The 23794-nt window shown below is 45.3% G+C and overlaps 1 protein-coding gene across 3 annotated transcripts in view; it reads left to right on the top strand.

Moving 5' to 3' along the window:
- The window catches only part of ZFPM1 (zinc finger protein, FOG family member 1), a 117440-nt gene that overhangs the window by 37026 nt on the left and 56620 nt on the right, over positions 1–23794 (top strand). For all 3 annotated transcript variants that reach the window (XM_035117130.2, XM_060276035.1, XM_060276036.1), the window contains exon 2: positions 18848–18979. In XM_035117130.2, coding sequence (XP_034973021.2) covers positions 18848–18979 — 132 coding nt within the window. The remainder of the gene's footprint in view (positions 1–18847; positions 18980–23794) is intronic.

The following is a 23794-nucleotide window of genomic DNA, read 5'->3' on the forward strand; positions in this document are numbered from 1 at the left end:
AAATGATTCAAGATGTTGATACGGTATTACAACAACAACCCCTCCCCCACCAGCTACCCTCCAGATGTTTTGGACTACAACTCCCACCCAGCTGCACCTAGCATGGCCAATGGCAAGGGACTATGGGAATTGCAGTTCAAACTGGACGCCACCAGTACAAATTTCAGATAATTCTAACAAAAATAGAAATGGGAGGCAGAAATCACTGATCCATTCCATGTCTGGAACAAAACCAATCCAGCAAATATAATCAGCATTCACTGTTGTTGTTTTCAGTCTAATGATACATAATTGTTTGTGCCTCCGCCCCTTTAATCCTTTGCATTGAAATGAATGGAGTAGAATAATGGCAACGTAACTTACACAGTTTATGTAACCGATTATGTAATTTTGCCACAATGAGCTGCAAAACAAATAACACAGGTGGTTTCTGCCAGAAAATGAACCGCAGCAGTACAGAACCAGGCTGCATGAGACAAATGCAAGGCACAACAACAGAGATGGTTCCCAAGTGGGTGAGTCAGTGGGCCCGAGGAGGGTGTAGAGCAGGCACCCCCAAACTGCGGCCCTCCAGATGTTTTGGCCTACAACTCCCACGATCCCTAGCTAACAGGACCAGTGGTTGGGGAAGATGGGAATTGTAGTCTAAAACATCTGGAGGGCTGAAGTTTGGGGGTGCCTGGGTAGACCCATCATTCTGTACCAATAGGAAATTGTCTCATGTTCAGATTATTTAGAGAGATCCCTGCTCTTCCTCTGCTGGAGGTCAGGAGGCTGACTGCCTACAGATCCTAATCTTCCCCATTCCTGCGCTGCACCTCTGTCCTCTTGTCCACACCTCCAGTGCTTCAATTGTGGACAAGGTTTTCTTTATTAGCAGCCTGAAGATCAAACACTTTTTGTGCCAATGTTAATCCATTTGTTGCTTTCTTTCCCATTTCTCTCCCATGTTTTGGTCTTGCTCACCTGTCTTTATGTGTAGCTCTTTGGTAGCTCAAATGGAAATAACAGGAAAGAAGATGAGCCAGGATGATTCCCCAAGGCCCCTTGGGTTGCCTGCATGTCCTTCCCATTTATACCAGCCTTCCCCAAGCTGGTGTCCTCCAGCTGGTTTGGACAATGACTCTCATTGGCTTCAGCCAACAGAGACAGTGGGCAAGGATGATGGAAGCTGAAGTCCAAAATAACTGAAGGGCACCAGGTCAGAGAAGGCTGTATTAGATACCATTCCCTGAGCAATTTCAGTTCTGCATAATATATGGAGCAAGATATCACACCTAATTACTAGTAAACTGCCTTCCTTCTTACTCTCTCCTTGGCATTGGATGACTGCTTCACCCTCCCATCACACAGAATTGATTGAGGTTTTTATTTTATTTTATATTATATATTTCGGCAGTCAGTCTAGGAAACCAGGTTGTTGTGAAGAGACACATTTTGTGCTGAAAGTATTCCTGACAATATTCTTGGTTCCTGTTAGGGAGATAATCAATGTTAAACCATTTTGAACGGCAGTGCAAATGCAAAGCACAAATTTATTTAGTAATTATTACACACGTTACAGTGTTGAAATGCAATCTTCCCCCCTTCATGGAGCTTTTAAAATGTTAATTTTATTTTTTGCAATATTGAGTGATGTAGAGAATTCGAGTCTGTATCTCTCTCCTCAGCACCCGCCTATGAACACACCCCAGCCCTCTGTTTCTTCCCTGTTCCAGACTCCCCTTTTCCCTACCCCTATCAGATGAAAGGCACAGCATTGCATTAGAAGTCACCGCCTCCTTTTTGCAAAGCAATCTTTTCCTATCCATCTGATGTGTCTGAGGACTGGGGATAGCTCTATTAGAATCTTTCCCCTCTCTTAAAATCTATCAGTGCGTTATCAGTCCCCATCTGAAACGTAAAGTCACTTCATTGCTATTGCCCTCGTATTTTCTTTCTCATTATTTCTCTTCTTTCCTTCTCTCTCTCTCTCGCTTCCCTTCTTAGCTTGATATGATGTGAGAGAGCGCTCACACACACACACACACTATTAGTATTAGTAATCGTGTCCCCTGAAGTGAAACAATCTTTTGTAATCTATCAGTGGTTTATCGGGCCTATCTGAGAGCCGAGAATGGCCGGCCCCTGAGATGGCGCCATACTCAAGAACTGATAAAGTTACAGAGTTCAGTCCGTGATGAATGTTAAGTAACTGCACCCGCCTCAGATAGGATATGGACTTGGCAGAGAGAGGAGCTCTGTCTGAAACCAATCTCCCTGATAGCGGCAGCAGAGCTGTTTTTTCTCAGGCTGTGACTCTCCTCCTCCTCCTCGCTTACCCCCCTCTTCTCTTTCCTTTCCCAAGAGATTTGGGGAACAGGGAAAGGTTTTCCTTTTTCTTTTTTGCTGAAGTAAAGCCAAAAAGTTCAGATGCTCTCTTGACCTTTGAGCAGCCATCTTGTTGTGAAGGGTGTCTTCAAAAACGTGTTTGGAGCATTCCACTGGCTTTCTCGCCTTCCTTCTTGGATATGTTCAGCTGAGAATAAATGTCATTAATTAGTGCTAGCGCCCAAAGGGCCTTCTGCCCCACTTTATTTTGTGGGGGGTGAGTTCCTGTATGCTGCATCAGCACAGGCTTACCCGGATACAATGTTGGGGATGTGTGACCAGGTATAGGCGAAAAAAGGAGTTTTTAAATTGTCCCGTTTACATCTTCTCAGCTGTTTTGGCTTGTATCACTTTTTTAAATACTTTTTTTTAAAAAAGACACAGTTACGATTTTAAAAGGCAAAATCCCCTGGCCCATGATCAGGCATTTGAACATTTGAGCCTGATCTCCCAGGCCCTAGTCAGAAACTCGTAACACTAGTGTAGTGGTTCTTTAGCACAGTGGTGTTATTTGGTGAAAATTATATACAAAATGCATTATATTAGCAGATGTTGCTTGCAAGGATACATGCTTTAGTCGAAAGTACACTAAAAAAACTGTACTTATTTGGAGAAATTTGCACAAAAATGCTGGTTAATTTTTGTGAGGATTTTCTTTCTCTTTTTTTAATGCAAATTGCTACAGAAATGTGGAGGTCAAAATTTAACATTGGGACAATGAGAAACTGCCTGAGTTGAAATAGACAGATCCTTCCATCTATATAGTCTCAGTAGGCTATGGTGCCATGGAGAATGGTTTTTTTTTTTTGTGGTGCTCTTTGTGTGAACAAAGTGAGCCATGGAGCATTTTCCTGGTGCTCCTTAAGAACAGCTCTGCCGGATCAGACCAAAGTCCTATCTAGTTCAGCATCCTGTTTCCTGCACAGGCCAATCGCATGCCTCTGGGAAGCTCACAAGCAGGGCCTGAAAGCTATAACCCTCTCTTGCTGTTCCTCCTTGTCAACTGGAATTCAGAGGCAGGCACAACAGCTGTTGTGACTTAGTAGTCAGGGGTAGCCTTCTCTATTATTATTATTATTACTATTATTATTAGGCACATTTCAAAAAGTAACTCAAAGCAACATACAATAAAAGACACACACATTAAAATTAGCATAAAGCAAAACAGAGAAATATCTAAAGCTCATTCATATTTTTAAAAATCTAAAGCTCATTCATATTTTTAGCAGAAAATAAATGTTTTTGCCTGGCACCTAATGATATGTAATGATGGTGCCAGGCGAACCTCCCTGGGGAAAGCATTCCACAAACTGGGAGCCACTGCTGAAAAGGCGGGTTCTTGTTTTGCCACCATATCTCAAATGGGGGCACAAGGAGAAGGGCCTCGCTGACAATTGTAGGGTCCAGGTTAGTTCATATGGGGAGGAGTGGTCCTTGAGGTACTGGCGTCCTGAGCCCATTAATTTGTCTAATATCCCTTTTAAAGCCATCCAGGTTGGTAGCCATCTTGTGGTAACGAATTGTCACATTTTAACTATGTGCTGCGCGAAGAATTAATCATTTCTCCCTCCTCTCTGAAACTTGCAGCATTCATTTGTTCTCATGTTATGAGAGGGAGAAAAAGTCCGCTTGGAATGATTGCAGGGAATATTTATTGGCAGTTGCTTTCAAAGCAGTGCAAGCTGTTCAGATTGTGGAGTTATGTACACTGCAAACTCTTAGCTGTCATGGCTTTCCCCCAAAGGATCCTGGCAATTATCAGATTCTTCCTTCTCCCCACCCTACAAAGAAGCCCAGTTTCCCAGGGAGTGACTGCTAAGCCAACTGAAGCTACAATTTGCGGTGTAGTTTAGCAATCCCTCTTCCTGGAAACTCTGGGAATTGTAGCTGTGGGAGTGGATTAGAGGTCTCCTAACAACTCTCGGCAACCTTAACAAACTACAGTTCTCTTATAATTACTTGGGGGCAGCCATGACTGTTTCAAGTGCCATAGAGCTTTCAATGTATGGTATGAATGTGGGCTTTGTGAAGTCTGGACCTTATACCGGTATGTCTCGAGGAGGTAGAAAGAATCTGAGAGACCTCTATCAACCACACTTCCTGGCTGAATCGTGTTATTTTTAAAAAAAATTAGGCAAAGAGCTCTGAAGTAGAGCAGGGAGAGAAATAGTAAAATTATTCGACTTCCGCCTCTTCCCTCCCCAGTTCTTAGCATTTTTAATCACTGGGGGCGTGTGGAGGGCATAACATGCGGAGGGGTCACCTGTGTTACTATGGAGACTGAAGTGGAAGGTCAGGCTCAGTTTATCATCTTGGAGCAAAATGGAGAAGGACTCCTCATTTAGAGAAAGAGAGAGAGGTTCCTCTTTGCTGCTGGGCGTTGCCTGCACACTTATCAGCTGCTCACACCAGACTGATATTAAACTTATCTTTGGACAAGTTTTTAAGTTGTCAGGGGAGGGCTGGAGAAAGAGAGTACTAGAAACGAGCCCAGACTGAGGCTTTTGAGTCTGGTGCTGGGCTGATTGTGATATGATATGGGGTCTCTCTGGCTCCGTACGCACCATATATTTAAAGCACATTTCACCCACCTAAAATGAATCCCAAGAACTGTAGTTTGTTTTGGGTTATTTGTGCTCGTGATGGTATTGGAGCAGACATACCGCTTTGTTTGCAATCAGTGGGTATCTCATCAATTCCTGCTGAAATCCTGTAACTTTTCATACCCCAAACGTTCCAGGGTTGTTATTTTTTGGCCCTGCTTTTCTTGCACTCTCTAGTCTGGCTGGCAATAATAGAATAACATTAGGGAAGCATCACAAAACAGCTAATAAAGCAGAATGATATGTGTACAGTCCAGCAGAATCTTCCCCACCATTAATGCACTATGATTGCATCAATGACATGTTGAAGAATACAGTGGTACCTCGGTTTGCAAATGCAATCCGTTCCGTGGAGACGTTTGCTCGCCGAGGCATTCGCTCGCCGAAGGCATGCTTCTGCATGTGTGCGAAGCGCCGATAGAGCGCTTCTGCGCTCGCACGCACGTGCTGCGCAGATTGCATCTGCGCATCCGACACCACGGAACCCGGATGTAAACACTTCCGGGTCTGCGGCATTCGTAAACGGAGGTTTTCGTAAACAGAGGTAGGCGTAAACTGAGGTTCCACTGTACATATATAAATCCCCACCACCAACTTTGCCTAGTTTTTATGTGCCAGCTGAAACCATGCATTATGTATGTATGTATGCATGTATGCACAGTGGTACCTCGCAAGACAAATGCCTCACGCAACGAAAAACTCGCAAGACGAAAGCGTTTTGCAATGTTTCTGGTGACTCTCAAGACGAAGTTTTCTATGGCCGCGCTTCGCAAGACGAATTTTTTGCAGTTTTTTTTTGTTTTTGTTTTTGCCGCTGCAAACTGCGCTTCACAAGACGAAGCGACTTGGGGAACGAATTAATTTCGTCTTGCAAGGCACCACTGTATGTATGTATGTATTTGGTGGATAATATCATTGGACCACAGAATATAGTTAATGATGTACTTTGGGAGTTGTTTTTAATTGGTTGTTGCATTTCTTATTTTGATCTACCCTGGGCAGTCTGCAGATGAGGGATGGGATATAAGCAACGAACAATACATTAATAAATGACTGGCAATATTTAGCCCTGATACAATGTGCTTGGTGAATACTCAAGGTGCATCAGGTATCCCAGAAATACTTAAGAACGACCTTGTAAGATAGACTGGTGTTGTTATCTTTGTCTTAGGAAGTTGGGGTGGGGAGAAGGTGAGTTTCATAAATGAATTACCTAGGGAAGAACTTGCTTCACACTTATGGTTCTGAGTTTAAAACCAGCCAATGTCATTGAGTGACCCCATCATTCCTAGTCATAGGGAGAAATTTTTTTTGTTCTCCTCCCTGTACATACCAGCTTCTTAGGCTCCAGAGGGAAAGGAAACCCACTATGGGCAGTAGGTTTCTGATTAATGATTTTGGCATCTTTGTGGGCCTTCTATCTGTGGCTTGCGTCTGGCTGAGGGCTCTTCTTTTGCTTTTATCTGCCCAACATCCTCTTTGGTGGTATCCACCGCTATCTGCTCGCTCACCCATCTTCCCCTTATGCAGATAGGAGCTTGTCTGTATAGCTTTCCTTGGGCATATGTCTCCTCTGGGTGGAGAGGCTTCGTCCAATGAACAGGCAGAGCATGAAGTAGCTTTGAGGTGAGATCCTGTAGTCCAACTTGGCGCCCGCCTGATATCTTCTCAGACAACTCCCATCAGCCCCGGTCAGCCTGGGAGCATGGTTGTGCTAGCTGGGGCTGAGAGAAGTTGCTTCCTGAAATATTGGAATACCCTCAGGTTGGAGAAGCCTTCTGTACCTCCCCTTTGGTCTGAATGGGGTTTAGCCTGACGATGGGGCTTCTTTTGGTTGAAAGCTCAGCGTGTTTTTCTGGAACTTTCAGTCAAGCGTGGAGCAAGATGCTGTGTCCGTGGCTGTATGTGTTCCTCATTAAGGGACTTTTTATCAACCTAGCTCTGGGTCCAGATGTTGATGAGGTTGCAGATTTATCGAAAGGTACACTTGAACACAACCTTTTCAATACCCCAGCAGTTTAGAGCAGAGAAAAATCCACATAGCATGAGACCTTTCTGGACCATACTACTGTGGGGGTGGGGCGCTAGTCTGATTGTGTTTGTGTTTAAAACCATTCAATTTGGTGGGGTGAGGGGATGTTTTGGAGCAATATTTCTTGTTTCTGTATTTCAGAAATTATTGCATGGAATAATTCAGCCACCTGTAGGAGACAGTGATATAGGTCAGGAAGAGCTCTAGTGAATAATGTTTTTTATCAGTGCTTTTCCTCACTTTAACCTGTCCCCTGTCATGTTCATTCAACCAAACACTTGGTCTAGAACCAGATTAAAAAGCCCTATACCCCCCCCACGCCTTAAATGGGTACAGAATGAAGAGAGAACTTGTCCCCATCTTCCAGGCTGCATTGATAATCATCTCCTCCACGAATTTGTCCAGTCCTCTTTTAAAGTCATCCAAGTTGGTGACCATCGCTGCTTTCTGCAGGAGTGAATTCCATAGTTTAACTGTGCGCTGCATGAAGAAGTACTTCCTTCTGCCTGTCCTGAATCTTCCAACATTCAGCTTCACTGGATACCTACGAGTTCCAGTGCTGTGAGAGGTGGAGAAAACCCCTTCCTCTACCCACTTTCTCCAGGCCCTGCATAATTTTATAAACACCTCTCATTCTCCCCCCCTTACTCGCCTTTTCTCTAAACAGCCCCAAAGGCTGCAACCTTTCCTCATAGGGCAGTTGCTGCATCTCCTTGATTGCCAGTTCCGCTCTCCTCTGGTCAAGCAAACCTGGTCCAATCTGTCTGTCTCAGGAATTGCACAGTGGACTCAGGCACCCCACAGGGGATGACTAGCATCCTTAGGGGAAGAGCATCCAGCTTGCCATGCCGTCTCCAATTAGGGCTGGGGAAAGCACCAACCTGAAACCCTGGAGGGCCACTACTGCCAGTAACTGTAGACAACAGTGAGCTAGATGGAGCAGAGTGGTCTAACTCGGTATAAGGCAGTTTCCTATGTTCTCTAGAGCTGAAGCCAGAACAGCAGTGACTGTGGAAAAGTTATAATGAGAAAACGTTAAAGCAATAGGTGCTGGGATTTTTTCCACCTCCACTCCCTCATTACGGTATAGATTGTGTCTAAGGGCTTTGTTAATTACACAGATATGCAATTTATCCTCACAAAAGCCTTGAGAAGTTAGGTCAGCCGTCCCCAAACTTCGGCCCTCCAGATGTTTTGGACTATAATTCCCATCATTATATTGTTTAATCAAAGGGTCTGCTGGTTTCTCTTTAAGGTTCCCAGACTCAAAAGAGAGCAGGGGCAATTAAAGGCACAGAACTCCTGTCCTCTATTGAGTCTGGCAACCCTAGCCGTGCCCAAGGCAGCCCAGGGAGCTACTTGGCTGAGCATGGTTTGGAACCTGTGTTTCTTTCTTTAAGACCTGGTAGTCTTTTACCGGCTTGCCAGACAGAGGGAGAAAAAGACTAGCCCAAGGCCACGCATCGTAAATCACTTGGCCGAGCAGAGATTTGGACCCAGATTGTAGACCACACTGAGGTCTCTTGTCTGCCTTGTGTTCTCCTCCTGGGTTTCAAAGTGTGCCTCTCCCTCTCTGTGTGTAAAGCATCCTGCCTGTTGAGAACCCTTTTCTATTGTCTGGTGGGAATGACCTCAGTTGACTGCAGGGGGGGAAAGCCTCCTCCCCAGAGATTTCTGTATTATCTCCTATGGGTGGGTGTATCTATCCTATCCTGCTATCTTTGCTGCTGCAGAGCTGTTTGTCCTCATTATGTTCCCCTGCCAGAGAGCTGCAGGTTCTCTTGGAGGAAGGCTTCATTACAAAAGCAGGAGTGAATGCCCCAGCAATGTACCTTTAAGGGAAATTTTGCAAACTCCCCCACCTCGCTTCCTTCCTTTCTTGCAAGTCCCCCTCTCACACATAAACTAATCCAAAGAAGGACCAGGTGTATCCCACCTCTCCAGATAGGGAGCCTGTTCCTCTCCTCTGTCTCTCCCACTCCCCTCCCTCCCTCTGTTGGTTTGATGGGTATGTGGAAGGGAGGGAGAGGGAACAGAGAAACTGTCAGTTGTACTGCCGAATCCCTGCCTCCCCTGATCTCCAGGCTGGTGGGAAAGTTTGAATCTGTTGCTATTTTCTAGCTGTTATCGCAGCTTCTTATCGCTAAGCTCTTGTCTACATGCCTACTTTCGGATAGTCCAGGGTCTCTCTCTTGGAAGGCTTGGGGGGGGGATGACTTCTATATATAGATAGATAAAGTTTTTTTTAATTTACTGGATAAATGAGAAGGATCAAGAAAAGGTTTATTGTTCAGACGCTGAAAGAAGTTTAATTTGAGTGCAATGATCAAATAATTACTCATCTAATGGTGATTTGTACTGACCCATGTCTCTCGGCTTCCTGAAGCAAATGTTTCACATGCCTTTCCTCTAGCAGGGTTTTATCCATGTGGCGCCATTGTTCATTGGATGGTACTTTATTTTATTGAATATCGAATAATGCTGAAGAGCTTAATTTGGCATGGTGGAGGGTGGGTGGGAAGGCAGACTTGGTGCATTCACTTGTCACATGTTGAGTTAAAATATCAGCTGAATATCCTTGCCAGATGGTCAGTTTACAGCACAACAAGGGGTTGTTGCTGTTGACTTATTGCATGGGGTCCAGATGTGTATCTCAAAGGAGTACTTCTGTTGCAGGAATATCACATTTCCCTAGCATCTGACATTGTAATGCCAATCCTGGGGGCTATGCTGTGCTTTCTTCAGAAAGCAGGGCTGTTGTAATCTGGAAGCACTTATTGGAATTTGGTCACACATGTGATGGGTGGGCACCTGTTGATGGTGTCTGCACTGTCATGAAAGACGAGCCCCACAGCTTTCTCTTGCCCCCCTCACCATGTGGCTGCCCCTGTTCAGACTGCAAAGCTGTGACCCACACAGGTGCTGTAAACTAAGCAGTCCCTCTCTCCCTTTCACATTGCGTGTCTGTCTCTGACTTTGACACTTTGGATGCCTCCAGGGTTCTGAATACTACCAGTGGCTGGAAACTGCAGAAGGGAAAGGTGCTCTTCTGCTTGGGTCCTGCTTGCAAGTTTCCCACAGGCATCTTATCTGCCACTGAGAACAGGATGCTGCGCTAGATGGGCCATTGGCCTGATCCAGCAGATCTCTTCGGGAGGGATTCAAGTGCATACTGAAAATTTAGCTTTGTGCAATTAAAGAGGAGTAATGAACAGGAAAACTTGTATATGCCCCACAAGCAAATCAGAATGAATACTCATTATAACAGAACCACCCTGAAAACAAATCAGAAATAATGCTTAACAAAGATCATACATAGTCTTAACTACCACAAAAGCTTTCTGCAAGCAATTCCCAAGAAAGGTTACATTCATTTGTATGTTGTCTGTCTCCCCCCCCCCCCCACACACACCTCCCCCGGCACCTTGCAACCTCACCTTGAGGTGGAAGGTGCTTCATCCAGCCTTTTAAAGTGGAAAGGGGTGAAGCTCTCTTCTCCTTTCCCTGCCCTCCAGGATCAATGAACTGGACCTTGCGCTGTTGCTTTTGAATTGGGACTTGCAAGGCTATAATAATGATTGGAACTGCAGCTTGTGCAGCAACGCAATCCTATACATGTCAAAAGTAAGCTCCATTAATGCTAGAGCAATCTCAGTGCAGGAAAGGGATGCTTTTAACAGATCATCTGGATAAACCCAGAGAGAGACAGAGGCCAGACTTGATGGAGCAATAGCTGGAGTGCTTAATCCCTATTAATACTTTATTGTTGCATTGACCTTGCAACAAGACTGTGAGGGAAAGGAGCAGGAAAACACCCCGGAGAGGTTGCAGTGAACTCATTGGGAGATGAACCTCTGGCATTTCAACCCCAGTGCCTCTAATCCTTCTGCTTTGTTGGCCTTCATGTCTCTGGAGAGCCCACCCCTCTTCCCAAGACTGGTAATTGAAGGTCTTTCCGTGAGGCAGTGGAACACCTGCTCGCCCAAGATCATTCTGGCACTATGACTACTGAGGATGGGGGTGGGGGAATCACCTTGTAGTCACCTGGCTGCTATACTACTCCAGGATCAGATGCCTCCAATATTGGTTGCTGGGGAACAGCTGTGCCCTAAAGCTCTGATCTTGGGTTTTCCAGTGGCACCAAGACACTGTGGGAAACAGGATGGTGGACTAGGCGGACATTTAATCTGATCCAGAATGGGTCTTCTCATGGCCTTATGACTCCAAAATGAAACAAACACATTTTGTGAAGCTGACAGGTTACATCCCTTTCCTGAATTGGCATTGCTGTAGCTTAGAGACTACCGGTCAGGGATGATGGGAATGGTAGTCTCAAAACATCTGGAGGGCCAAGGTTGGGGAAGTCTACTTTAAGTTCATCATTTTGCTTTTTTAAATGTCACTGCTTATATATTTTTATATTGCATGCTCCCCTGAAATCTTATGGCAAAGGGCGGTTATGTATAAATCCAAGGTGGAGGAACATGTGGTCCTCCTGAAGTTACTGGACTACAGCTCCCATCATCCCTGAACCATGGCTAAATAGTCTGGGATGATGGCATCAGTGAGTGTAACTGAGGAGTTAGTGAGCGTTAAGGGGCGCTAAAGCTAAAGGGACCCCTGACCGTTGGGTCCAGTCGTGGACGACTCTGGGGTTGCGGCGCTCATCTCGCTTTACTGGCCGAGGGAGCCGGCGTACAGCTTCCGGGTCATGTGAGCAGCATGACTAAGCCGCTTCTGGCGAACCAGAGCAGCGCATGGAAACTCCGTTTACCTTCCCGCCGGAGGTATTTATCTACTTGCACTCTGATGTGCTTTCAAACTGCTAGGTTGGCAGGAGCAGGGACTCAGCAACGGGAGCTCACCCCGTCTTGGGGATTCAAACCGCTGACCTTCTGATCAGCTAACCCACAGCGCCACCCACACCTGTAGTTAGGGGCACTACATCCATGCTAAACAACACTGAAGATGCATTCTAAGGGTCCACCCACACTCCTGCTTCTCCTGTTCCTAGAAAGCATGGCTGCGGAAGACGTGATTGGCTCTTGTTATGATTCAGTGCTAAACTGCAGGTTTTCCTGCGGGAAAGTGGTGGTGCAAACCAAAGTGTGGATGAGCCGAAAGTGTGGATGGAACTCTTCCTTGAGGACAGGGAACCTCCAGCCAGTGCAGAGATGCAACAAGTTCTTTATGAGTTATCTCCCATCCCTGCCTGCCAGCGTTGTGAAGCATCCAACACGGACCCAGCTGTCTTTCAGAGGTGGTAATTAGACACATGGGGTAACTCATGAGCTAAATATGAACCTGACATCCTCTCAAAATGGCTATTTCAAGGATTTGTCAGGGAATTATCTCAGCTGCCTTGAGCCTGAACAAGTTGACTGACAGCCCACACATTTTTGTATGTCGCTCCCTCTGTTCATGGCGCGTTTTGGAGAAAGAAAGAGAGTTGGCAATCCAAAGTTCCTTTGTGTGAGTTTACAAAGAGACTGTGGCAAAGTCAAAAACTTGACACTGGCATTCACAAAGCTGGAAACATTCTTACTGTTTATTGTGGAACTGCTGTATATAACCTCTAATGCAAAATTTGAGCTTTATATTTAAAATCAAAACATGCTTTTAGGGTAAAAATGTGTTTCCTTTGCATTGAAAGCATGAAAGCATGTGGGTAATTTCTGTTAAATTTTGAAATGAGAAAGGGAGTTTCTGGTTAGCACACATTGTACTTCCTAAATTGGTGTAGTTCCTTTCCTGTTTCTGTTATTCCTTAAAAAAAAGACCCTCATTTGTTCTCTACTATCCTACTGACCTTTATTCTGTGAATTCTATGAATTTTTTCATTTCATGTTACAGGGAACTGTAATTCACAATTGCTTCAGTTATTTGGGGGAAGGGGGGGAAGCAAAACAAATTGGTCAGCACATTTAAACCAAGCAAGCCTATGCAAATCTGAATATCATGCAGTCTGTTGCAGAATTCTTGTTTTTCAGAATTCTTAGATTTCAGAAAACCTGGGGTGGGGGGTAATTTTTCATATAGCATTTCAGATCTAACACTTTCATACAGCATATCTGATCTGCAGAGCAGAGTCTCACTTGGCCGATAGGAGCAGGAAATCTCATATGAAAGACCCAAGATTGTCAAAGCTTGTGGAGAGGGGAGGAAGACCTCCCAAACTAGGATTTGGGATCCGTAGGAGATCTGCTGGTGTGTGCGGCTATATGTGTATGTAATGGTCTGAGTGAAGTGCCTCATTGATTTGGCCCAGTTCAATCCCAGATTAATTCTAGTATTGTCTACTCTGACAGGAAGCAGCTCTCCAGGAGTTCAAGTGGAGAGAGGTCTCTCCCACTAACCTGACTACCTGCTTCTTTTAGCTGGAGATACCAGGAACTAGCCAGGGTCCTCCTGCCTGCCTGCAAAGTGTGTGCTTTTACCCCATGAGCAATGGTCCCTTCCTTTAGATGTGTAAGAGTGCATTTTGCTGGAGCTTTTGCAGGGCATGATCTGAGCTACATGTGTGCCTCCTGCATGCTAACCACACACACCTGTGCACACCTGGTATTTTATTTTTATCTGTTAATGGAAGTGAGGTGGCGAGAACCAGTTAGTATCTCTGCATAGTGAAACTTTGTCGCATCATCTCAGATTTGCGCAAGTTCTTCCTTACAGTAGTTTTCAAAAAGAGAGAGAAATCCTTCCTTGTTATCAAAAAAGGCGGGGGGTGGGGAGGGAGAGGAGGGAGGGAGTCCCAGTTAATCGTCTAAGCGGAGTATCTGGGAAGTGAGTGGGTTTCTGGGCTCATCCTCTCTCTGTAAAGCCAGCCTTCAGTAATTCAGTTTTAAAGCATGAAAAAAGGGAGTTGATGAAATTCCACTATCAGCACTGAACCAATATGCAAAATATCTCGCCGAAAATCAAATAGCTATTATGTTTTCATTTCCATTTCAGCGTATTTGCTTAATGAAGAATAGACAGATCAGGCCGACTGAGGGAGCCTGCGTGAGGTGATAACTCCGCTAGGCTTCCAGCAATCCCGCAGAAATGAGGCTCTGTTTGCTGCCTTGGCTTCTCTCTCTTCTCTTCCATCACCCCCCTCATTTTCTTTCTTTTTTTTCTTCCCCCCTCCCTTCTGCCTTAAAAAAAAATCTACTGGCTCAGTTAACCCACACTGCTTGGCTTGGGAAAGCTGATGGCATGTTTCTGGCTATTTGTGTTCTGCAAGAGCAAAGTTCAAAAACTATAGTGTATGCTTTTATTTCCCCTTTTTGAGAAAGAGAGGGAGGGGGATGTATGCAATAGCTAATATTGGGTTGGGGTTGGGGTTGGGGTTGAGCTCTCCCTGGGGTACCATCCCTACTGCCCAAGAAGCTCTGCCTACAAGCCCTGCGAAGAGAGTCGCTAAAATAGCACATTTATGTGGAGTTGTCTCCTGTTTGCATTACCTTCGAGTCACTGAAGCCAATGCAATTCCCCATGGGCGACTGGATTAGATCAAAGGTGCAGGGCTCCGTTTCGAGCTGCCTCCTGGAAGCCCACAAGCAGGCGTGGAAGTGATTTCCCTCCTGTAGTTGCTCCTGAACGCAGAACCCTCACATGATTGTAGTGGCTGGTGAGATTGCAGTATGGCACAGGAATTAGAGTGCTGGACTCCGACTGGAGACATCTAGGATCAAAACACCAGTTTGCCGTGAAGCTCGCTAGGTATCCTTGAGCCACTTGCCCCCCTCAACCCGCCCCACTGTCTGCCTCACCTACCTTTCAGGGTTGTAGTGCAGATAAAACTGTCTTGGTGGCAATTGTGATGTGACTTCCTTTTGTCTGTATTGAACCTCCTTCCGGTCAGTTCTCATATTATGAGAGATGGAGAAAAAACTTTTCCCTGTCCATTTCACCACACCACAAAGCACACCTCCCCTTTGCTCAGTGTATAGGAAGCCGCCAGCCTTTCTTCATAGGCAAGCAGCTCCAGTTGCTGGAAACCACAGGAGGGGAGCATGTTCTTGAACTCGGGTCCTGCTTGTGGGTTTCCCATGGGCATGTGGGTGGCTACTGTGTGAGAACAGGATGGTGAATCAGCAGGCTCCTTTTATGCTCTCTAGACCCTTGATCATTTTAGTCGCCCTTTTCCATCTCCATAGTGTCCTTTTTAAGAATTAAGGGTTGGGGGCACAGGAATTGAGATAGAAGGGAAAAACCTTGGTTCTCTTGGAAGGAGCCCCCATAACCATTGCTCATTTTACAGGCTTAAGACCGCTAGGATTTGGATACCCACAGTGAAGTTATGTCAGGTCCAAGTAAATGTGTTCCGAAAAATGTAAGCTTTTCATATTTAGTATGGATTACATTATTGAATTGCTTTTTTAAAAAAAAATGTATAGCCCACCCTGCATCTTGAAATCCCCTGGTGGGAAACAATAAAAGCAATACTCTGTTTGTTCAACAGCTTCTTCTTCCTCCTCTTTCTGTCCCTCTTCTTCTCTTCCCTGACCCCCAAAATATCTGGAGGTTTTATCCAACCCTCCTGGATCCCAAGATTTCCACAAGCATTGCGCACATATTTTCAAGGTTGCCTCCTTGCCCAGAAGGACTGGAAGCTTGTTTTTATTAATAATATTACCCTATTAATCATAATGCAGTGGTACCTTGGTTTAAGATCAGCTTAGTTTATGAACAACTTGGATTAAGACCGCTGCAAACCCGGAAGTAGGTGTTTTGGTTTGTGAACTTTGCCTCGGAAGCAGAGCATGTTGAGTGTGTTCCGTTTGTAAACTGAGTCCCCCGCTGCTATGGGAAAGCACACCTTGGTTTAAGAACGGACTTCTGGAATGGATTAAGTTCGTAAACCAAGGTACCACTGTAAATAATAATAATGGAATCTTAGTCAAAACAAAATTTAAAAAAATCCTTCCAGTAGCACCTTGGAGACCAACTAAGTTTGTCATTGGTATGAGCTTTTGTGTGCATGCACACTTCTTCAGATACACTGAAACAAAAAGTGCATGCACATGAAAGCTCATACCAATGACAAACTTAGTTGGTCTCTAAGGTGCTAAGGAATTTTTTTAATTTTGTTTCGACTATGGCAGACCAACACGGCTACTTACCTGTAACTAGAACAATGGAATCTTAGGTTTCTCAGGTGGTTGTGCTGTGCTGCGCATCAGGCTCATTCAGGGCACATAAATACATACAGCCTCGCTAATGCAATCGACGCCTGCCCCAATGTCGATTGTTTTCTGGGGGCCTCTAAAAAATAACATAAAAGAGGAGGTCTTACACCCCTGCAGGGGTCAGTCTGCCCTTCCTAGGAGATGGCAGGTGCTGCTGCTGGGGGTACAGCACCCGCCTTCACCCTGAAAAGGCAAACATTTAAACGACAAAGGGGAAGTGGGCTGGCACAGGGGGTGGGGGGCATTGCATGCTGTGCATTCCCCAGACCTCAGCCACTCTCTATGACTCTAGGCATGTATATTTACGCTGGAAGAACAAAGGGCCCATAATCTATACAAAGCAGACAACAATGAGCGTGAATAAAGAGGCTGTCGGAGAAGGGAAGGCAATTTATTCTAATTCTACTAATTTCAGTTCCAGCACAATTAAAAAGGCTCTGATAATATTCAGAAACAATCGCCGGCTAACAAATCGTTTCTCTCGCTGTAAATGAAACATCGTTAGGCTAATTTTTTCTTTCACGCCTTCACGGCTCTCGGGTTCTGATAAAGTTAACCCCCTCCTCTTCTATCTCCTCTCCCCCCCCTTCCACACAGACACAGAAACTTACCGTATTTCACCCAGATGAATAAGGCCAGAGAGAGAGAGAGAGAGAGAGAGAGAGAGAGAGAGAGAGAGAGAGAGAGAGAGAGAGAGAGAGAGAGAGAGAGGACAGAGAATGGCAGACTTTGCACCACACAGAAAACCTGCTGGCTTCTCTCATTCATTATTGTATTGCCCTCTTGGCAAATAGGGCCGGCCCAGATGTTTGGGCAGTGTCAGCATTGGCCATGGGGTGCACAATTAATAAGGAGGTTCATCATGCCAGCTGCTGGTGTGAAGCGGCTGTACACCCAGAAATTCTCAGATGTGTCCAGGTGTGCTTTTGGTGGGGAGTGGGGGTGGTGAGAGAAGCTTCCCATCATCCTTCATACTATCAATAACACTTGGGCCTGGACAAATCTCTCAAGTTCATTTTCTAATTCCCCCAGTCTTTAGTTCAGCTGCCCACATTTTCTGCATTGCATTTTTTTTAAAAGAAGAATCCTCCTGAAAATTCATGAATAATTTGGATCACATTTCTCTTAATCTACACATTTAGGCAATTTCCTCTAACAGCACTGGTGTACGTTATTTTTGTTACTAACTGCATTTTTGCGCACATTTTTGGGGTTTGTTTTTTCCCAGTATTTGGAGAAGTGCAAATTTAGGAGAGTAGTTCACGTATTTTGGTAGGGAAGAACACAACTCCCACACCCTCTTAAAAAAACCCCTTAAGGCAGCTGTGCCAAGGAGAGCCTAGGGGAGGGTTTCTACCCTATTCTTCCAATCCATTGCCCCAGATATGCATGCAGCAGGCACCAGTCCTCAATAGCATCTCCCAAGTAGAGCTGGGGGACAGATTCCCTGCCTGAAACTCTGGAGAGCTGCTGCCAGTCAGTGTAGACAGTACTGAACTGGATAGACAACTGGTTTTATTTGGTACAATGCAGCCCCTTAAAGTCACACCTTTGGGTTTGGGGGAGGCATGCTGAGCATTTGAATTCCTATTGCTGCTACGCTTTTATTTGTAATTATAATCTGTAATTTGTTTTATGCATGTTTGATTTTGGTTTATATTGCCCATGGTTCCACTCTGGGACCTTTTGAGTGGAGGCAGCTTAGAAAGACTTCAGATGAATGAATATGAAGACGATTCTGTATCTGAGCTATGGCAGATCTCGGGAATTCTAGCACAAAGCTAAAACTAGCCAATATGGTCAATGCCAGGAAAATAGCATTAAGAACAAAAGAGCCTGGCTACTGGATCAGGTCAAGGGGGCCCATCAAGGCCAGCATCCTGTTCTCACTGTGGGATGCCAGTGAGATGCCCCAGTGGGAAGCCCCCAAGAAGGAGCTGAATGCAATGACATCACTCTCCCCGGTTGCGATTCCCATCAACTGGCATTCAGAGGAATACTGACTGCAGCAGCAGAGGTAGAACTTCTCCATCATGAATTTGTCTAATCTTCTTTTAAAGCCACCCTAGTTGGCCAATGTTCCTACATCTTTTGGGCCAAGGAATTCTACAGTTTAGCTGTGCACTGTGTGAAGAAGTACTTTCTTTTGCGTGTCCTTAATCTTCCAGTACTCCACCTCATTTTCTGTCCCCGAGTTCTAGTATTCTGAGCGCTGGAGAAAAATATTCCTGTTTTCCTGGTGTGCAACATGGAGCCTAAGCAATTAGCACAAGGGCAATCACGGTCGAGAGATTTACTTGCTGCTGTTAAATTATTGTGATTCAATGTACTATAAATCACTCGGGGAACCCATTCTGCCTTCTGCCCACCACATCCCTAGTAAATTTTATGCTTGCACCCTGGTATACCTCTAAACATAACTTTTTTCTCTTCCTTTTCCAAATGAACATGCAACCAGAATCCACCCATATGTGACAGAAGAGGCTGCTGTTTATTGCCAATATCCTCTCAATGCACTATTGATTTGCCAGACCTCAAACCATGCGGATCGTTAATTGCACTGTTCTTGGTGCATTAAAAAAACAAATGTGGCATGTTATTTGAGTGTGTCTTTTAAGTTGGGCTGGTGGAATGCCTGCATAATTTCTGACCTACTTTTGCTCTTGCAGGCACCTTTGGTGAGATGGAAGAAGGGGACGAGGTTCCTTTGGAGGACCACAGCCATTCGGAAAAGGAGGGAGGCGCTTCTGACCGCGAAGGCTCCGTGGAAGGCGATTTGTCCAGCTCCCCTTGCAGCGAAAGTAAGTTCCTTTCTTGTGCTGTGCCTCAACTGCAGGTGTTGTTGGGGTCCAGCTCCTATCAGCCGCAAGCCAGCAGGGCCAATGGTCAGGGATGAAGGGAGTTGTGGTCCAGCAACATCTGTGAGGCTACAAGTTTCCCACCCCTGCTCTGATATGTGAAAGGATTGCTGTGGTCATTCTGTAGAGAAGGAAAGACAATCTTCCATGCTCAGAGGTGCAGTCTTTATTACTCCTGTTTCTCATATGGGGACTGGAAAGGATGCAGTTCAGTGGTAGTGCTGTGGCTCAGCGGTAGAGCATGTGCTTTGCACACAGAAGGTCCCAGGTTCAATCCCCAGCATCTCCAGAAAGAGGTGAGGATCCTGGAGAACTGCTGCCAGTCAGTACAGGCAATATTGGGCCAGATGGACCAAGGCTATGTGTGAGGCAGCTTCCTGTGTTCTTCCACTGTCTGCAATCATACTTAGGGTTTGTAACATTTGCAAAGCAGATTGTGTACGTTAACTTGGAATCCTTACAAGAGACTTGCAAGATAGATCAGTACTATTGTCCCCATACTGCAGATGAACGACCTACCCTAAGGGCTGCTCACGGCTTCGTGGGAGAGGCAAGACTTCAACTGGGGATTTCGTAGCTCTGCTTCTTATACCCTCTTATAGCTCTGCTTCTTATAGCCTCTCTGCTTCTTATAGCCTCTGTGCAGCAGCTCCCTGCTCTGGCTCAAATTTCAATCAATAAATTCTGCTCTCTCTCCACAGCAATTTGTAATCTAATTAAGGGTCTGCGTTTCTTGCTACTGCGCCTTGAAAGACTGCAGACCTGGCTAGGTAAATGCTGACCTAGAAATGCAAAACACACACACACACACACACACACACACACACACCACTTCTGTCTCCCAGCTTTTTAGAAACATGAGTTGGCCCAAACAATAGTGCTGTCTTACTTGTCCATAGAAGCAGCTTGAATATTGAGGCTGTAATACAATGTGTGCTTACATGAGAGAAGAAAGTCCCAAGAAAAGAGCAAGATTAACTTCTGAGTGTTAATGTTGACAAGATCTAATTGGACGACTTTTACCTCTCCACGCCTCCCTCGCTCCCTCCCTCCCCCTCATCTCTCGTTTATTTATCCATAAAGACATTTTTATTATTTTAGACTATTTTATAAATGGTTAAATGTTACAATTGAAAAATACAATTGAGAATAGAATTTAAAAACACATTTTTCAAAAAGGAAATCAGATAACTGCCCATGAGTCAACTCATCCTTCTGGGGAAGGCTAGACAAGTAAGAAAAGTTTGTGGCACCCCAAAAAATGTGTATACATTTTTGAATGTTACAAAATAGCTTAGCAGCATGCAGCAGGAAAAATACAATTGAAAACAGAATTTAAGAACACATTTTTCAAAACAAAGAAATCCGATAACTGCCTATGAGTCAACTCATCCTTCTGGGGAAGGTTGGAGAGAGAAGAAACGTTTCTGGCACCCAACAAAGTGTGTACAGTGTTGGAGGCTGTCTTAGGCCCCATCTGTGCTAAACATTTAAAGTTAAGAGGCCTCTGTTGCCCTCACAGAGCTACAGTTCCTAGGATTCCTGAACCCATTAAACCACTCTAGGAATTGTAGCTCTGTGAAGGAAATAGGGGTCTCCTCTCAGCACCAAACAGGCAAACTACAGTTCCTAGGGTTCTTTGGGGGAAGCCATGACTCTTTCAAGTGGTATGATAGTGTTTTGAAAGTACAGTACCTGAGGTGACACTGACAATGTGTGCTCTGCCAGGTAGGGTTGCCATGTGCCCTCTTTATCCAGGACATGTTCTCTTTTTCAGGGGTAAAATTTAAGACAAATTGCATCTACGGATTTGCTTTGAATGGCCGTCATGGTGTCCTCTTTTTTGCTCTTCAATGCAATGGCAACCCTAACCAGGTACAGTGGAACCTCGGTTTACAAACGCGATCCATTCCATGGAGGCATTCGCTCCCCGAAGCGCGAGCTGCACAGATCGCGTCTGCGCATCCGATGCCAGGGAACCCGGATGTAAACACTTCCGGGTTTGCGGCGTTCGTAAACGGAGGCATTCGTAAATGGGACTGTTTGTAAACCGCGGTACCATTGTAATGTGCTCCTGTGCCTTTCAGGCTATAACAAGGTTCCCTAAAAAGAGAAAATGCCATAGAACTCAACTTGGATGGTGATGATTATATTATATACTTTTTTTCTTTTCTTTTATTCCCCCCGTCCCGGTTTCTTTTTTTACTTATTTGTTGCATTTATATGGCAAGGCACCCAATGGTGTTTTAAAGCACTAAAACAAATGATATAACATGTAAAGTTGGCTACAGGGGGCAGTCTGACTTGAGTAGGCCCTGATGTTGTCTGTACCTCCTTCGCTTATCCTCTTCTTCATCCTTGCAAGGCAGAAGCAGGCAGAAAGGGCATGCTTCATATTCCTGCCAGCCGGTTTCCATTTGGCAGTGGGACATAACCTAGAGCAGGCATCCCCAAACTTCGGCCCTCCAGATGTTTCGGACTACAATTCCCATCTTCCCCGACCACTGGTCCTGTTAGCTAGGGATCATGGGAGTTGCAGGCCAAAACATCTGGAGGGCCGCAGTTTGGGGATGCCTGACCTAGAGCCTAAGTTGTGTGTTTTAGTTTCATTTTCTGCTTCTTAAATGGTGGGTGTGTTTGGCTCCTAAGCAGAGGGTCAGCGAATTTCTAAAGCTGTTTTATTTATATTTATATATAATAAAAAAACAAGGGAGCATAAATAGTAATATTCATAATTTGATTATCTCCCTGATAAATGTCAGGCATCATTTGGTGACCCTTGGCCATCTAATCTTTCCTTTTTCGTGCACACGTATGCACACACATTGAGCGTTGAGCCAGTGTGGTGTAGTGATTAAGAGCAGTGGACTTGTAATCTGGTGAACCAGGTTCGATTCCCCGCTCCTCCACATGCAGCTGCTGGGTGACCTTGGGCCAGTCACACTTCTCTGAAGTCTCTCAGCCTCACTCACCTCACAGAGTGTTTGCTGTGGGGGAGGAAGGGAAAGGAGATTGTGAGCCACTTTGAGACTCCTTCGGGTAGTGATAAAGCGGGATATCAAATCCAAACTTTCCTCCTCCCACTCCCACCCCCACCCCACCCCCGGCACGTTAACTGCCATTGTCCACGCACAACTGCATATATGTCTATTAGGAAGCTGTTCATCTCTGAGGGACTTGCAGGATGTTTGGGACCTGGGGCAGTTGGTGGGTGGGTGGGAAGCCAAGTGTTTTGTGCGCTGGGCAGACTTTGACCCACCGAGCTGGTCTGTAGAAAAGGAAGCAAGAGATTCCTTTATCTGATTTTTAAAGCTCTCTACAACAGCCTCAGGCTGAGGGGTGGGGGGTTGTGGGTAGGGAGGGTGGAGGTTAGGGAGAGCAGAGAGCTCTGAAAGCTCCAGCCTGAACAGTGCACCTGGCACTAGCGCGTCGTGATAAAAGGAGGTGATAGCGCATGATAACGCACCGGCTGCAATAACTGCTGCTCCTGTGGCGCATAGCAAAAAGCTTTCAGCGCGATGGATAACAATCAATATGCCAGCCACTTTGATTTATAGCCAAAAATAATGGGACTTTTATACCCGGCGATTGATTTATTTGATGTTAATCATCCACCCCACCCCCACCCCATTCCCGCCTTATCACCTGTATTAATAATCACCAATCACCGGTGACGTCACCGACCCCAGGCGCCCTTAATGGCGCCAATCGATTGGGCCATGGGTGTGGGGCCTTTTTTGGCGGTGGTTATTGGGGGCCTGGGTGCAAAGGCAAACATGCCCTCTGCCCGCTAATCTTTCACGCTGTCTTATGCAGAGAGGCTTATCGGCAGGATCTCGAACAGCAGTTAATGGGGAAAATAATTGCCATCAAGTTGCTATGAGTCTGCCACCGGGAGAGTAGGCCCAGGAAGTAAGTTTTCTTTCCCCACCCAATTTTCTTTATTTTCATCAGCCAGCTGGAGCTGGGGGAAGGAGGAGGGGAAGTCTGGAAAATAAGGAAGCAACTCTGAGCCCCCCAAATCATCCAGTCACGGTTGATGTTTGTATCTCATAAGCTTAAAGTGAAACATCCTGGGAGTGTTCTGGGATTGCCAGCTCAGTGAGCTCTTCAGCGGAGGCTCTCTGTTATGTGCCCTTTCTGCAAGGGTTGCGTTGGGTTGGGGAATGGCTGTAGATTGATGGAAGAGCTCATGCATTGCTCACAGAAGCCCCCAGGTTCAAACCCCAGCATCTCCCTGTAAGTGTGGGAGACTCTGGACAACTGCTGCCAGTCAGTGTGGACAGTACTGAGCGATGTGGAGCAATTGGCCTGGCTTGATATTATGTGCTTCGAATGACTTGAGAGAGAACCATCCTAAGCACTTGGCATGCTCATTCTGATGGCTTATTTTATTTTGTTTTGTTCTATTTTATTTTATAAAAAAGCATTCATTTTCTGGGAAGCTCTTTTTAATCTCTTTATAACAAGGTGTGATTGACCCTACTGATATTTTAGTGCCGAAACAGCTTGATGTAATGGTACTGTATGACATCTTTTTTTTAGACTGCTTGATACTGATTTTATCTGCTCTTTTATTTTATATTATCTTTTTCTTCTTACCTTTTTTCAAACTGTTGTTAGCTGACCTGGAGGTTTTATGGAAAGGCAAGGTATAAATGTCGGCTGTGGCTTCTTCTTTTTAGGCCTTACTGGCTCCAAATAAGCTTGAAAATAGATCGAGAGTGGCTAGTAAAACCTGGTATGTCCAAGTGAGTC

Source organism: Zootoca vivipara, chromosome 6 (genome assembly GCF_963506605.1).
Source record: "Zootoca vivipara chromosome 6, rZooViv1.1, whole genome shotgun sequence".
Lineage (NCBI taxonomy): Eukaryota > Metazoa > Chordata > Lepidosauria > Squamata > Lacertidae > Zootoca > Zootoca vivipara.